Below are 17565 nucleotides of genomic sequence, written 5' to 3' on the forward strand. Positions count from 1 at the left end.
TCTAATTCCTAATGTCACTTCCCAGTATGGTAGCACTGGATCCCATTCTTCTTTTAGTTTATCTGTTGATTGATTGTTAATTGCATAGGTTAGTTTGTCCATCTCTCTTAGATCTTGTATTTTATTATCCAATTGTCTAAGGTTGGTGGTTCCTCATTTTTTCAGTTTTTGGCTAAACATAGGCGGGATACAGACGGGCAAAAAGGGGTGTGTTCATGACGTCATGAAGGTAGAGCCTTCAGACGGCCCTTACCTGAATGCCGCCATGAACACGCTGCCCGCCCGCCCCAAGCGGGAAGAAGCGGCATTAAAAAGGTGCTGCTTTTCCCCGCTTCTTTTCTGTATGATGCGCAGCTGCGCAGCTCCGTCTGTAAGCTGCTGCACCGGTACGCCAGAATTGTTACGCTGCTAATTTAAGTTGCCCATTTAAAAGCTCCGTGTCTGCTGCGTCACATAATGAGTCGGGGTCCTGGAACATGCACAGTTTGCAGTCAGGCTTTAATTGCAGCGTCAGCTGCCATGCAGGTGTGGAAGCTGCAGCACAGCTGCAGCGCATTTTAAGACTCGTAACCCTAACCCTAACCCTAACCCTAACCCTAACCCTAGAGCAACATGTACGCATGCGCTGCTAGAATCGGGGAAAGTTTGGAATTTAAAGTGAACCCCTACACACATTCCTGTGCCATTTTCACCTAACAATAAAAACCCCTAAAACTTTAAATATTTACATATGTACAAGGGAGGTGATGGGGGATGGCAGGGGGACAGCGGTGGCAGCGGCGACAGCTGTGGCTGTGCATTGCAGATTCAGCAAGAGCGCGGGGACCAAAGGAGAGGAGGCATCCATGATGCTGGTGACATTGGCAACGTGCAAGCGGACAAGGATGCCAACACCAGCTGATCACCAGCTGGCAGGAGACCACTATTGTTCTTGGGCAGGGCGAGGGAAAATGTTTTAAAGGGGCTTGGGCGCTTTAAATGTGCACATATGCTTTCTGCTGCCAGCAAAAGAAAAAAAAAGCCCCATTTTTGACCACCCGTGCAGAAGCTGCCTCTCTCTTTGCAGCGTCCTCCGAGGTGGCGGTTTGGAAACTGCGGGTCAGAAACGGCCCCAGGTGACTTCCTGGTTGGGAGTGGCAGCTCGGCAGACGTGTTCTTCAGAGGCTCTGAGGAACAGTCTCTCCACTGGCGCTTCCCTGCATGCAGAGACCATCGCAAAACAGGGAAAACTCCAGGTACGGCAGTGCTCTGGACGAAGGAGCTCAGCAGTCCCCTAGAAAGCCCCTTCCCCCACTCCAAAGTGAAGGCTTTGAGATGTGTGTGAGAGAGGAGGGCGAGAGAAGGAGACTTGAAGCACCAGCACCTGTGTTGGATGAGCCACAAGCGGCTCTTAGAGCTTGCCTCCCTTCTTTTTAACAAGCAGCATTAAGATAAGGGAAAGAAGACAAAATTGCTCAGCTACTGAACTGCCTTAATTGTCTTCAGTAAAATCTCCAAAACGGAAGAAAATCACATTATTATTTAGCAAATTGATGAAATAGACTGAAACACTGAGAGTCTGGCAAACTCATTTGATTTATTAAGAAGCAGGAATTGGCTGGAGCTAAAAGAAAGGCATTTGAAAGTCTGATAAAATATCAAAACTTTATAATATTTATATGTGTATTTGTATGTGACTCAACTTGGAGAAAGTTACAAGCCCTCTCAAAGACTTTAAAAAGATACTATGGCCTGTTACAGACTGCCAAAATAAAGCTGCTTCGGGTCTCTTTGGAGGTATGCTATTTAAATGATGCATGCATCCTAAGAATCCAGAAGCTGCACCAAAGCTGCACTCCGGTGCTTAGGAATGGAGTGTGGCTTTGGTGCGGCCTCTGGACTCTTAGGACTCATGTATCATTTAAATAGCATACCTCCAAAGAGACCTGAAGCAGTTTTATTTTGGCAGTCTGTAACAGGTCTATGTAAATAAGAAAGGATTTGGCAACAACAGCAGTTGCTTGACCTACTTACCACTTTTTTCTTTCCCTTGCTTGTTAACTCAAGCGAAGCTAAACCAAGCTCAGCTGAAGCCAAATAGAGAGAGGCCAAGCTACAATAACAGTGCGTGCAGACCTTTAAAAACTGCGCAGTGAGGATTTGTTTTTCCTCTCTTGTTTTTCTCTTTATGAAGCTGACAGTGATAAGAGATGCTGTCATTTCGGCTCCTCTAAAAAGGAACTAAAGTGAGAAGCTGTACTTCAAGAGAGAGAGTAAAAGGAGAAAGAAAGAGAAAAGGAAAGAAAGTAAACAACTGCAAGACAAAGGGCAGAACACGAATTGACATCTGGTGATTAAGCATCCCTCGAAGTGAAGAGTGTGAATATAAAGGAGACGGATAGAAGAGTAGGAAACAGAACAGTAGGATCCAGAGCTTAAATTAAACTTCCAGGAGGGAGAAAGAGAAATTAAATTAAATAGAAGAAAGTAAATATAAACAAACAGATAAAGTTAAAGAGAAGACCCAAGGGGAAGAATGAAAGAGAAAGATCTCTAACATCTCTAAATAAGACAGAATAAAATAGAGATTCCAGGAGAAAAAGAGATAGTCAATTTGGAGTAGTTGAGGCAGTGCTTTGGAGGAGAAGTAAAATTCTGTGGAGAAGAATTAGGTATAGGGCTAAGGGAAACACCAAGATACAGGAAGAGAAAGAACGAAGTGAAGCTTGAATCGGCTTGAAGCTTGAACAAAGTGAAGCTATAGAGAGGGCTCTAGAATAGAATTGAGATTCAGGAGATTTAAGAGATATGAAGGAAATATAAAAGATTTTTAGAAGCCCAGACACAGAGGAAAGTTTAGCAAACACTAAAGAATAGCAAAGAGAGTTAGAAAACTTCAGCAAGAGGCTAGGTACTAAAGATTGCTCCCCGCAGACGACCTAGCTTAGGTTAGAGTTAGACCCTTTTGTGTTTTGTTTTGTCTTTTGTTTTTCTCTCTTTCCTCTCCTCTTTCCCCCCTTTTCTCCTCCTACAGGGATTATAAAGAACATCGAGGAACGAACCCATATGATCACAGTAAAGTGACATCAAGACAACACAATAATATAATAGACACCTTAGAATCGACTATAAGATTAAGAAGACAAAAATGAACACTAGGAAAACCAAGATAGAATCAAGCCAACAGAGAAGACCTTCTTTTGGATCTGGCAGCTCAGAACAGACAGCTTTACTGGAGGAACTAAAAACACTTTACTACGAAATAAAGGAAGACATGAAGGCGATGAAGAGAGACATGAATGCTATGAGAAAAGAAATAAAACAAGAAATACGTCAGGAGATAAGAGCAGAATTAAAAGACATCAAGGACTCCATAGGAAAAGTGGAGGAAGATATATCTCGGATGGGGAAAAATATGGATAAGTTAGAAGACAAGACGGAAAAGATAAACAAAAAAGTCAGCGATTTCGAAAAGAATTATGAGAGAGATCTCGATGAAAGAGCACTGCAAGATCTAAAACAACGGGAAAACTGTATCAAAATTAGAGGTTTAAAGGAGAAAGACAACGAGGACCTATATGAATACCTGACACCGACATTAGCAGAATATGTAGGAATTGAGTTAGACAGTTTTGAGATCGAAATCAGTAAGATGTTCCGCGTTAACTCTAAAATTGCAAAACAAAAAAGGCTCCCGAGAGACGTTGTTGTATATTTTACAAGAAAAAAAATGAGAGACCAGATCATTCAATTAAACTATGAACAAAGTCTTGAAATGGATGGGGAGGAACTTGTTATTTTGAAAGATGTCCCTTTGAGAATCTTGAGAAAACGGAATGAGTATAAACCATTGGTGGAGCTACTGAGAAATAACGACATTCCCTATAGATGGGATAGACTAGAGGGGGTGATATTCAGATATAAATTGGAGACGTTTAGGATCAATTCTACACTGAAAATGAAAGACTTTTTGAGAAAATATAAGAAGGAATTGGAGAAAAGAACAGACAATGAGGAAAGGGAAAAACAGAAGGCGAAAACGGGAGAAACACCAGATTCAGAACTTTGCAATGAAGAAGAACATAAGGAAGAAGTCAATGAAAAAGATCCAGAAGGAATTCAAACCTAAGGTAAGAAAGCAATTAAGAACAGAACTATCGATAATGCATAGTCTGAAAATATTAACTTGGAACGTAAGGGGCCTGAACTCCCCACAAAAACGGGGAAGAGTGAACCATTTTTTACTAAAACAAAAAACAGATGTGGCTTGTCTCCAAGAAACACATATTAAGGGAAAAGATGTGCGACTCTTGAAAAATAGTAAATTAGGTAATGAATTCATTTCAGTTAATGTTAAAAGAAAAAACGGTATAGTGATGTATGTCAATAATAAATACAAGGCAAAAATGATATTCAAAGATGATGATGGGAGGTATTTAGGGGTTGAGGTAATATTTCCTAGTGGACCTTGTTTGTTGGTTGGGATATACGCACCTCTGGATCATAAAGAACAGTTTTTCAATATGTTAAATGAAGAACTCTGTAAAACTAACTATGGAAAAATCATGATATTGGGAGACTGGAATGGAGTTGTGAATCCAGAGCTGGATAGGAAATCTGATAAAAAGATAAAAAAGACTCAAGGCAAGTTACCGAAATCCTTTGATAAACTCATTGAAGAACAAGCACTTCTGGATATCTGGAGATATAAATACCACAATTCTAGAGACTTTTCTTTTTATTCTGACCGCCATAGGTCTTTCTCTAGAATAGATATGATGTTTGCTACAAAAGCTATATGTAAAGATGTTCACAAAATGGACATTAAACCAAGGACTATATCCGATCATAGTCCTATATTGGCAGTATTAAGAATAGGGAAAGCGGACTTCTCTTGGAAATTGAACTTAAACTTGCTACAGAAGGAAGAAATAGTGGAAAGAGGAAGACAAGCTTTGAAATATTTCTTTGAAGAAAACTTAAAAGAAGATATACCAGTAACCACGGTTTGGGACACCTCTAAAGCTTTCATAAGAGGCTTCTTTATACAACAGAACTCCATATATAAAAGGAAAAAGAAAGAAAAGCTAACTAATTTATGTAATACATTGCACCAAAAAGAGAAGGAACAGCAAAGTAATCTCAAGAGTAAAGTCATTAGAAAAGAAATCAATACAATTAAAAAACAAATTGAGATACTAGAGAATGAAGAAATACAGAACAAAATAAGATATATGAAACAGGCACATTTTGAACACGCTAATAAACCAGGTCGATGGCTAGCTTACAGATTGAAAAAACAAAGAGAAAGAAATATAATATCGGAAATCGAAACTAAAGATTCAAAAATAATAACGGATCTAAAAGGAATCAAAAAAGAGTTTCTAAATTTTTATTCATCTCTTTATAAAGAAAATCCTGATCAAGATGAGGATCTAGAGAAATTCCTTAAAAAAACTAACTTACAAAGCTTTAACGCTAAACAAAAAGAGATACTCAACGCTCCTATAACCACGGCAGAAGTCACTGAAGCGATTAGAAAAGGCAAAAAGGGGAAATCCCCAGGACCGGATGGCTTCCCAATAGAATTTTATCAAACTTTTGAAGATCAAATAATCCTCCCCCTGAAGTCGACTATGAACGCACTGGGTAGGCACAAACTCCCTGAAACATGGCAACATGCTAATATCACACTTATCTTAAAAGAAAACAAGGATCCCAGGAACATCAAAAATTATAGACCTATATCCCTCCTTAATTCCGATTACAAGATCTTCACCACAATACTGGCTGATAGATTTAAAAAAGTCCTATCAGACTGGATAGGAAAAGAACAAGCGGGCTTTTTACCAACAAGGCATATTAAGGACAATACAAGAATCATCATAGACACTCTCGAATATTTTGAACAACATAATGAGAAGGAGTTGGCACTTGTCTTCATAGATTTCGAGAAGGCCTTTGACAACGTAAAGTGGAAAACAATTTTTAAAATGTTGGAATATGTCGAGGCTGGTTTCCGAATTCAGGAATGGATTCGAGAAATTTACAACAATCAGAGGGCTAGGCTGCTAATAAACAACACCAAGTCTGATGAGTTTGTAATAAATAAAGGAACGCGGCAAGGATGCCCGCTATCCCCACTTTTGTTTATCTTTGTACTTGAGACTCTAAATCAGCTTGTAAGAGGAGAAACGCAGATCAAAGGTATAAAGATCAAAAAAGAAGAGTACAAGATGAGATGCTTCGCAGACGATGTAGTCTATATTTTGGAAAATCCTTGCGATAGCATAAAGCCTTTGTTATATATCCTAGCTGATTTTGAAAAGAATTCTGGATTAAAGATTAACAAAGATAAAACCAACATGATTACTAAAAACCTGAAGGGAAAAGACATAGAAAATCTAGAACATATATCAGGATTTAAGGTGGTAGAGAGTGTCAAATATTTGGGGATTGTGTTAACAAGCAAAAACATCGACCTATACAAGAATAATTATGTTAAAATGTGGGGGGATATTAAGAAAGATTTAGAGAAATGGGCAAATATTCAACTTTCATGGTTTGGAAGAATATCTGTTATTCAGATGTGTGTTTTGCCAAAAATTCTTTTCCTGTTCCAGACGATTCCCATCTTGCATTCTTTCAAACCACTTGATAAATGGCAGAGCGTTATTATGGGATTTGTCTGGAACAGGAAGAAAGCCAGAATTAGTAAAAAAACAATGTGCGATAAAAAGTCTAGAGGAGGTCTGGGGTGCCTGACTTAAAATCTTATTATTTTGCTGCGGCTTTATGGTGGCTTACTGAGTGGATAACTCTAGAAGATGTACACCTACTAAATTTAGAGGGAGAGAATCTCAGATTTGGGTTCCATGCTTACTTATTTTACTCTAAAGACAAGGTGCATAGAGCATGTAAACATCATGTGTTGAGAAAAGCTCTACTAAAAGTTTGGGAAAGATGGAAAAGCAGACTCAGTAACCAGATTTTACAATGTTGTTCCCCGCATGAAGCCTTCTTTAATAGAGAAGCCATTCCCCCCAAAAAATGGCTTAGATACTCAGATTTAATAAAAGACCAGCAAGGAGTCTTGATGTTTAACACTCAAGAAGAACTGAACCAATCAGGGAGTAACTGCCATTGGTACCTATTTAGACAACTTAAAGAGAGATGGAAGCTCGATATGGCAGATGTGGGAATAGCAAAAGAAAAAACAGCCTGGGAAGAACTAATTAGCAAAGTGAATAGGAAGGCAATTGCGAAATTTTATGAGCTGATCCTTTCATGGAATACTGAAGAAGAGCCTATTAAACATAGTATGATCAAATGGGCTCAAAATGTGGGCCATAATATTTTGTATAAAAACTGGGAATACATCTGGAACAGGGGGCTGAAATATACTGCTAATCAGGACCTGAAAGAAAATGTATTCAAAATGGTTTACAGATGGCATCTTTCCTCTCATAAAATCTCTCTGATCTATAAGAAAGTTAGTCCTATATGTTGGAAATGTCAAAAAACCACAGGAACTTACTACCACATGTGGTGGACCTGTGAGATTGCAAAAAAATATTGGATATGTGTATATGAAATAATTGTGAAAGAGTTTAAAATTTCAATTCCTTTCTCCCCGGAAGTGTGTTTATTAGGGATGTTTGAAGACACTGCACCTGTGAGATACCGAAGATTATTATTCTACCTATTTACATGTACAAGAATTGTCTTTGCTAGCTTCTGGAAACAGAACTCCGCCCCTTCAATAGAGAAATGGTTAATGAAAACTCTCGAAATGGCGGAGTTGGATAGAATGACCTCTTGGATCAAAGGGAAAAGTGAAGAACAAGTAATAGAACAATGGTTACCATTTAAGGACTATATTAAGAGAAGATGGCAAAATATTTTGCTAGTCTGATTAAAAATCACGCACCATTGGAAGATGGGACTAAATAAGCATTCCCATATCTAAGTTGCTCTGGAAGCAGAATATATTCTTCCTTGGAAGTTAACTAGTGTAATAGAAGAGATTTTTACCCCTCTCTTTCCTTTTGCCGCTTTTATTTAATATATGAATTATGGAAACAAATATACTTTGTTAAAACTAGAAGCTTTATTGTAAATACAAAGGAGCTATCTGTTTATACTGGAGGGGGAGACATATGGAAAGTCATTTAGAATTTACATATTGTATAAGATAGAGAGGAGTTTGCATAGCAACAGTCTATTTAAACAAAATTATAACTAAACTATAGTGAGGCGCCCCAAAAAGAGACGAGAAAACGTAAAGGTACACTCTTCTTAGAATTACACCTAGGGAAGTTTCATACCCACCCTTTGTTTGGAGATCAATGTCTTAAAGGGAAAATGGAAATAAGACATAACATAAGAATCCAATACTGGAAGATGAAGTTAACTGAGTAATAGGAAGCACTTTTATGTTAAATGTTATTTTAGTCATGTCAAGGAACTATTTGTTTTGTCAATGTGAAATATGTTGTTTGTATATAAGGTTACGCGCCTCAATGTATAATGTGTATAATGTTGTATGAATATTTTTGTGTTTGTTTGAAAATGAAAATAAAAATTAAAAAAAAAAGAAAGAAACGGCCCCAGGTGAGGCGTCTTCACTGCCCCCCATGTGGAAGCCCCATCACCTGAGCCACGCCCCCGGGGCGGGCGGTCTGGAGGCTCCGTATTCAGCAGAATACACCTCCAAGACGCCTTCCCCTGCCCGTCTGTATCCTGCCATATTCTTGCTGCAGTTACTAAGTACAGTAGCACCCTCCAATGTTTTCTTTCATCTTCAGATTTTAGCATAGATGTTAGATTTGGTAGATATAATTCCGGTAACATTGAATATTTAATTATGAATATTTTTTTAATGTGTAGATGTATTTTAGCCCAAAATGTTATTATTTTGCTGCCGGTCCACCACATTTCAGCTGTTTTTAATGAGAACTTTTATGCTGCCGAGCATAAAGGGAATGGCGCAGTCCACATCTAGAAATAGTGTGACACTATGCAAGGCTCTCAAAGGGATTCAGTTAATAGGCACATATGATAAAGCATGGAAAAGTTATATTTTTAGAATAAAGTCTTCAGAATCCTCCAAGCAGAATGGTCACAGGGTATAATGGTTTGGTGATTCTGGGAATCATAGTCCCAAAAGTTCCTTTTCCAACCTCTAACACACAGGAATAGGCCCACATAGATCCATGGCATGTGTCAAACCAAGAAGGCTCAAGTGGGACTATCATAACTTTCATTAGTCCCCCATCAGTCCCTCCCATTCCCATGAAACTGAAGATATAGTGAACAGCTATTAAATTTCCCTGATTGCCAAGCTGATTGCACATTATGTTTTTCCCAGTTCAGAGTTCAGAAATGTTTCCCAGGAGTAATCCAAAACCATTTTCCAGTCATCAGTTCTAGATTCTTGTCAGTTGAAAACACCATGGGGAAGTAATAAAAAGCTGTCCTCACTTCCGGACAGTTTGGCCATCTCTTTCCATGTTACTGGATTAACAGCTGGGTTAATCTTATTTTTTAGGTTTTAACAGATGTCGTTCTACTGATTTCACACAATACAACTACTTTTCTAAATTCAGTATGACTGGACTAGAATGATGTATCTTCTGATTTTCTGTTCATAATTCTCTACAATAGCTGCATGTTTTATGATATCTTATCAATGGACTCAGTTAAATGATAACAAAGAAATAACATGACTCAATAAAGAGAACCAAAGATGCAGTTGCATAAACACAGTATATTTAGAACCATGTCTGAATCTTTTGTCAAGCCAGAAGAGAGAGACAATGGATTGTTTTCCTGAGGTGGGATTACCAAAGGCTGAAGTCAAGGTAGCAGCTGATTCTGAAGAAAGGAGAAAGAAAAAGAAGTTACCAGATAAACTGATTAAAAGTTCTTCTTGTGAGCATTGTTGATTCACTTCCTGTCAAGGCTTTTTGCCCCCTGACTTAATAACAATGAGATTTGGAGCAAGAGAATAATATGGATAAGACCGCTGTAGTCTGACAGATTTGAAGATGTAATAGAATTATTTTGCAAAACTTCAGCACAAAATCCTGTTCTTTAAACAATTTAGTAAGTGTGTGCATCTCTGTGTATGTATGCCTGTGTTTTCACAAGCATTCCAACCTGCTGTGGCCTCACCTGCTGCAACTGTCCCCCACCTACAGATCTCCCAAAAGATTTCCCAATCAAAACTCAGAAAAAGTCATAGAATTTCATTTTAAAGGAAGTTTATCAATTTAAGGTTCAATTTACCTTTATACAGGATCCACACAACGTAGAGCACAGAACTTAAAGCAGCATTTCTGTAGTTTGGGGCACTGAAAGTCAATTTTACACTCATCTGGTTTAGCTTGGAGGCATCTAATAAGGTCAGGAGGACAGAGTCCTGGTCTCACTGTAATAGAGAATGACAATATCTATGTAGAAATAGATTGTTATTGCCCACTATATTGTTATCTTTATTCCATTAATGCCCACAGAGCATTTTAAAAAAACCCAAACACCCCAGCAAGTTTGTTGTTGTTATTGTCGTCATCATCTTCCTTGTCATCATTTCATTCCGTTCATTCATTTATATCTTATCTTTCCCTGAGTAATGGGAAGATGCTCAAGTTAGCTTACAAAACTTGAAACAGATACAGTTGAAAGCCAGAATCCTGTTGGGCATTTATGAATGGGTAACCTACACATTCCCAACTATTATGTATTTATGAGCCCTATGTAGCACCTATTTTAGGGGCTACCTAGGGAACATGAACTTCTCCTAAACCTCACTTACTCATAAGCAACTATTGGGGTCAATTGGCAGTCTGTTCCCTTGCCTGATGTTCCCACTGCACCTTGCATGAGTGATCTCCAGTGTGAGGGGGATTTGCAAGAGGTCCTTTTTCTGAGCCGGATATTTATCACAGGAGAGAGTGGGAACATCAGGCAGCTGCTTCTCGACTGACACAGGAATTGATCCCTATCAACTGCAACAGCTGCTTCCCAGTAAGTGGGGTTTGGGGTGGTCTGGCCAGAATCCATTATGTGGCACTGTTATTATGGTACTATATAGTTATGGTATAATTAGCCCTTCATATCCACAGATTTTTTTTACCCATGGATTCCATTATTCATGTTTTGAAAATATTTCTTAAAATGTATTCATTCCAAAAAGCAAAGCTTGATTCTACCATTTTAAGTAAGGGGCACTATTCTACTACGCTATTGTATTTAATAGGACTGAGCATCCATGGATTTTGATATCCATGGGGGCTCCTGGAACCAAACCCCAGTGGATATCAAGGGCCCACTGTAGATAATCGTCATACAGGATTCCACTGGAATTTTACATTGAAAAAAGTAAAAACATATAAAACATTAATGTTATAATACAACAAAAGAATACCTAGAATTAAAACTATTGAAAACAAAACCATTAAAAAACAAAAGATAAAAATCAGAAAAACAGCACACCATTAGGAGTCCTTGCAGTTCATTAAAAAAAAAAAAGGTGACAGAATAGGGAGGGAGTTCAAAGCCTGGCAGCAGCCACTTACAAGACCCTATCCCATGTTTGACCCAAAGATAATTCAGAAGGTGATAGAACTGAAAGAAGAGCCTTGCCTGAATATCTGAGAACCCAGACAGGTTCATATGGTGCTTCAGATGGCCTGGACCCACGACATACAGGCTTTATATGTCAAAAGAAAAACAAACAGCTTCATTTATATACCATTTCATACTGAACTAACAGTGTCTAAGTGGTTTACAACTGTAAGCTAATTGCCCCCAACAATCTGGATAGTCATTTTAGTGACCTCGGAAGGATGCATCCTGAGTCAAACTTGAGCCCTTTCACCAGGATTGAACTTGCAACCTTATGGTTTTGAGTGAGTGGCTGCAGTACAGGCATTTAACCACTGTGCCACCATGTCATACCAAGTAATCTAAAATCATGCCATTACCTTAAACCGCCTTGAGTCCTTGTACTGGGAGGAAGGTGGGATGATATAATAATAATAATAATAATAATAATAATAATAATAATAATAATAAATTAAATCCGGGTTTTACATTTTGTAAAACAGAGCCAACTGCTTTTAAGCCACTCTCCAGGTGGCATGGAGAAGACAGGGGAAAAGCAAATAATCCTGAAGACAGGGCAGGATGGTGGAGGGGATATTTGTTGGAGCCTGCCAGCTTCCTTTTGGCCAAGTATAAGAGGATGTTCCACAAGAGAAATGAGGAACAGACTAAAAGATAACCTTATTTTGAATAGCCTACAAGACCCTCCTGTACAGCAATGCTTCAAGCCTCTTAGTAACTCCTGACCAACTTTCTTCATGGCAAATCTTCATAGAGTGTTTCAAAGTCTTTAGTACTAGGGAGTGTTACTAAATTAGGTCTATTATTATGAGGAATGCATAGCCATCTCATATGAGAAGAAATGTAAACAACTTCAAAACATTTCTTTGAAAGTTAACCTTCCTCTTCAGCAGATGCAATTCTTACTCTACTTTTGCAGGGAGGGAAAAATAGCCTCATGTGAAAGTGATGAGGATTTTGACTCATTATAAATCAAATTTCAGCAGGAAAAACTTTGATGATCAATGATTAGATGTTTTCTATGGTTCAGAACTATCTGTAGAGTGATGGATATTACAGATCAGTTCCTCTCCCCTCTGTATCATAACATAGCATTACTTGGAGTTCATTCACGTTCAAGGATAGAACAAAATGTCCCATAGCCTCAGGTGGGTACATGCACTGCATCCTACTTCTCTTCCCTTCATACTGCCACTTCCTCTACCTTGCTCTGCCTCCTTCCTTTTACCCCATATCTACTGTTCTCCTCCTTCTCTTTCCCATACCAAGTTCCAAATGCTTAATTGAGTGGTCTTGTCTTGTGGGATTATGGAGACATCTTGTATCACCCCAGCATAGGTAGTCCAAATGCACAGGTAATCCACAGGGACTGATCATAAGAGCAAGGACTGGGTGGTTCCCCCGAGTGCATGCTTGCCTGATGCCTTGCTCTGAAGACTCCTCAGTGCAAGGCATACTGACTGCTTTGAAAAACTCCTCTGGCTGCTTTCTGCTACAGCATCCATAGCGATGGAAAAGCAGGTCTCAGAGCTATCTGGAGAGCCACTGTATCTGCCTTAGGACTCCTGTGGTGGGTCCTCAGAGTGAAGCATTGGTCAGGAAGCTGGTCTATAGAAAAGTTTTGATTGTGTCCTGGGAGAGGTATATGTCACAGCAAGAGAATAGTTGTTAGGGCTCTCCAGAGATGAGGTGGGAGATCCTCCTGGTGAAGTGGGACACATAAATTGGCACCTCTTCCTCACCACTTTGTGAAGTAGGGGATTCATTCCATCTCATGGAGGGCTAGCTGTCTTGATGTGAATCTGTGGTAAATCTATAATTCAGAGAACTAAGACCAGTCTGACTTCTTCATGTGCTTTATTCCAGTTAAGTCCAGTTATGTGGCAGAGTGTTCTATGAGGACCTGTGGCAACATTTTCTCTTCAGCATTCTTGAAAATTGCTTAACATAGCTTTTTATTACTGGCCTCCTTCTGGTCTGTCACTAGGGTTCAGTTGAATGTATTCTCACTGCTAATGTGTTCTTCCTGGTATTTCTCAAACTGGTGAGTTTTGATATCTTAGACTTGCTTTGAACTAGCATGATCTAGTTTGGTTGGAACTGTAATGGTAAGATTCAATCACTTTTAGATAGGAAGCTGATATATTTTAGGTCTTGCTTGAGACAGTTTTGAGACAGTCACGTACAAACAAAACTACCCCTTCATGGTAATATACTGTATTTCTGCTTTACATTTTCGTGCTACATCCACTATGGATTATGACAAGGCACCAAAATCAAAATTAAACTGAATTCTGTACATAATTAGCTGCAGATTCTGTATGCAATGTCACAAAAGTTAGCTGTTTATCAGACAGCAGTATCACACTGAACTGTCTAATGGTCTATGTTAACTATGTTGCCATAATGGATTGGGACCTCAATTATAAATGGAAAGTTTGTAGGAAATTACAAGATAGTGGTGGGTTTTGTGTGTGTGTTGATTTTTTTGTAATTCATTTAAGGCTTGGTGAGAAAGCTGAGAAAGTAAAGGACCATCAAATCTCACTAAAGGAAACCTTACATAACAACAGAGGAAAAGTCAAGGATCATATTGCCCAATCCTAAAAATATGATTGGATTAAGACATATTGCAGCCCTGAGCTTTACCACATTGAAGAGGCCCCAACATTAGGGAAAATATTTATTTTGGCAGGTTAATTTTGTTTTGTTTATATTTAGAGACCCTTTATGCAAAGAAAGTTTATAGAAAGCGATTCAACTCATGTGAAATATGGTGCTGGAGGAGAGTTCTACAGGTACCCTGGACTGCAAAAAGAAAAAGACAAAAAAGACAAATAAATGTATATTAGACCAATTCAAGGCTGAACTCTTCTTAGAAGCCTGGGCGCGTTACAGACTGCCCAAAACGGGTGGTCTCACGCCGCTGCCGGTTGCTGCGTCCGGGAACCACAGCAGCCAAACCACGTGGTTCCCGGGCGCAGCAACAAAGAAGCGCCAAAATGGTGCTTCTTCCTGGGCCCTGGAAGTGGCGCCGCAAGGCACGAGGCGTGCACTCGCAGCGCCACTTCTGGTGTGCGACGTCCGGATGCTGTGTGTCCGCGACGTCAAAATGGCAGCACCCATCTGTATGTGGCGCCGCCATTTTGACGTAGTCGTTACGCATGAGGGGCAAGGAGCGTCAGGAAGTGCCGCCCCTCGCGCATAACAACGGCGCCCCATAGGACCCGTCCGGAACGCGCCCAAGATGACTAAATTGAGGCTGTCAAACATTTGACATATCATGAAAAGACATGACTCACTAGAAAAGACAATAATGGTTGGTAAGGCAGAAAGGTAAAGAGTAAAACAACACTGCAGATGGATAGATTCAATCAGGGAAGCCATGGCTCTTAGTTTGCAAGACCTGAGTAGGACTATTGATGACAAGGTGACTTGGAAGTCTCTCATCCATGGGGTCACCATAAGTTGAAATTGACTTGGCAACAGTTAAGAACAGAAATTAATTACAATCTTATGCAACTATATACAATATTGTAAGAATGATAGAATGATGAGATGCCACGTGTAAGACCTATTTATGCAGGAAAAAAAATAAACATGTTAATTATTAAATAAAGTAAAATAAAATACCTAGGCATAAAAGGGGATGTTTTGATTTGGCACAAGAAAGAAAACACACATAACATCAATATATCCTCTGTGGTAGGGGAACATCATCTTATTAATATTAATAACAAGGTGACTTGGGTCATTTATCGGGTCACCATAACTCAAAGCTGACTTGATGGAAGTTAAGAACAACATTTTAGAAACCTAGTTCAAGCATTCGCATTCTCTTACCTTGTAGAATTTTCCCTGCAGATGTGGAAGGGAATTCCATCCAAAGGGCTAGAAGTCCCACAAAAAGAAATACAGTCAAAGCCTTCATGATGCCCTCAAAAAGCACTTCTGAGTATCAACAACTGAACAAGGCTGGTATTTAAACCATTGCACTGTATAGATGGCCTGTTAGATTATCTCTTTCCTCTTCTTCCTCATGCACAATGTCAAGTACATTGCTGATTTCAAAATTAGCACTGGACTAGTGTCACAGAATAAATGACATATTGCAACAGCAGCAAAAATTAAATTCCTGAGATGTGTGGATACCCAACTCTCCACACAACTATTCAAAGAATATCTTTGTGCTACACTCAAATTATAACCTTATGTCTTAATACATGAAGAAAATGAACCAACTTCCCAGAAATTGGGTGAAGCCCCTACCATAAAAGGAGCAAGTCAAACTGAGCCCCACCCAACTGCTTACTGATACTGGGAACAATGGAAAAATTGATTTTTGCACTTGTGGACAGAAAGATGGGGAAAGTGCTAGGGAGGTTATTGTTTCTGATAAAGTACATGAAATAATTTTTGTTCATTTTGTTACATATTTTTGCTAATGAGCAGGCCATGGCACCTTAGAATATTTTTAAATGTTGCTGGATAGAAAATAAAGTTTCTGATACTGAGAACACTGTTTTCTTCACACAATGTTCACATTGGGTGATTGCTTTGGATTGTATTTGGATTGTTTTATTGTTTTTAATTGGTTTTAACTATTGGAATGAATGATGGATTTTAATGTTGTTTTTGTATTGTTTTAACATGGGGGGATTATTGTGTTGTATTTTGTATTTTTGTATTTCATCACATGTTGTAAACCGCCGTGATCGTAGGAACGGCGGTATAGAAATAAAGTTTCATTCATTCATTCATTCATTCATTCAAAAAACATTGCAAAATCTGCACAGATTAATCTTCAAAGTGTAAAAATTCTTGTCAGTCCAGGACTTTCCTTGTGAAAGATTTCTGACACTAAAGAATAACCTTTGGGACAATTAAAAATTTCCCCCCAATCTTTATTCTTAGTAGGAGCATGTGATTTGATGCAGATAACACATCTAGACAAATACTTCTTAGCTGCTCAGATATTTATAATATCTGCCTCCTCAGGGCTACACCTGCTTTTATTTACCGAATCGCACATACTTGTTCTCCTTCACAAACAACCCAGGATACAGGGGCTGGATGCTGCCTGGTGATTACTACCATGGCTCCATAAGAAAAATGAAAATGGAGACAGACACAGTTTATGCCTACTTGATTTCTTTTCCAAACCTGCAAGTGGCAGCTCCACCCCAAGGGCTAAGACCATGCAAAAGGAGGAGGCTGCAAAGGGTCTTTATGGTACTCTCTGATGCTGGCTTTCAATCTGTGTACAAAGCTAGATTTGAAGTCTTTGGTGTGCAGAAATGGAGTTGTGGCAGTTAGTACGTGGATCCTCTGTGAATTTGCTTAAATGTAACAGGATGCTTGGGCAAGAAAAACCAACTGTCAAGCCTGTGAAAGATTCTCCTCTCAAGGCAGAAACAGGGAAGTTAATGCCAACCTGCCAGTGTTTTTTTTTTATTCTCACTCTCATTCACCATGTGCACACCCCATCCAGGAATGTGATATTAAGTTCTTGATGGTCTTTAAATAACAAAGCAATGTGTTAATAAAAAGTGAAGTACATATTGCACATAAAATTTAAAGGAGATAAATCTAAGGGAGATAATTCAAAAAAGGTTTGGCTATGAATAAAAAAAATTGCCCTGAGATTTGGATGGGGGGAAGTACCTGACATTTCATACAGTTATCCTGAGTTTGTTATATGGGCTTACTTTGGCCTGGGCTTTTGCAACACCTCTTTATGTTTTAAATAAGTAATGTGGAGTGACTGGTTCCTGAAATATGTTTATGGCACGTTTATCAAATCTTCTGCAAAGAGCAGAGTGCAGCACATGGACATCCCTCATTTGGACATCAGAACAACCCTAAAAGGAAAGCTAGACAGAAAAAGTGTGACTAGGTCAACATCATTCAGTATGCTTCATGGCTGAGCAGAGAGTTTATTCTGGATGTTTCCATATT

At 38.9% G+C, this 17565-nt stretch overlaps 1 protein-coding gene across 2 annotated transcripts; it reads left to right on the plus strand.

The window, feature by feature from the left end:
- Nucleotides 1-2736: 2736 nt before the first annotated feature.
- Nucleotides 2737-7687, plus strand: LOC149315718 (uncharacterized). Of its 2 annotated transcripts, none has more exons than XM_089513950.1 (2): nt 2737-4109; nt 7620-7687. In XM_089513950.1, the coding sequence occupies exon 1, from the start codon at nt 3128-3130 to the stop codon at nt 4106-4108; it is 981 nt and encodes a 326-aa protein (XP_089370076.1). In that variant the 5' UTR covers nt 2737-3127; the 3' UTR covers nt 4109; nt 7620-7687. The 2 variants fall into 2 exon arrangements, with proteins under 2 accessions (XP_089370076.1, XP_089370077.1); XM_089513951.1 differs by lacking the exon at nt 7620-7687 and having other exon boundaries at nt 2868-2890; nt 3014-4689.
- The last annotated feature ends 9878 nt before the right edge of the window (nt 7688-17565 follow it).

Source organism: Sceloporus occidentalis, unplaced genomic scaffold (assembly GCF_023333645.1).
Source record: "Sceloporus occidentalis isolate IW3139 unplaced genomic scaffold, rSceOcc1.0.p SCAF_3, whole genome shotgun sequence".
In the NCBI taxonomy this organism is placed as follows: domain Eukaryota; kingdom Metazoa; phylum Chordata; class Lepidosauria; order Squamata; family Phrynosomatidae; genus Sceloporus; species Sceloporus occidentalis.

Coding starts and splice junctions, on each gene's coding strand:
- LOC149315718 (XM_089513950.1), top strand. CDS start 3,128: ATGAACACTAGGAAAACCAAGATAGAATCAAGCCAACAGAGAAGACCT.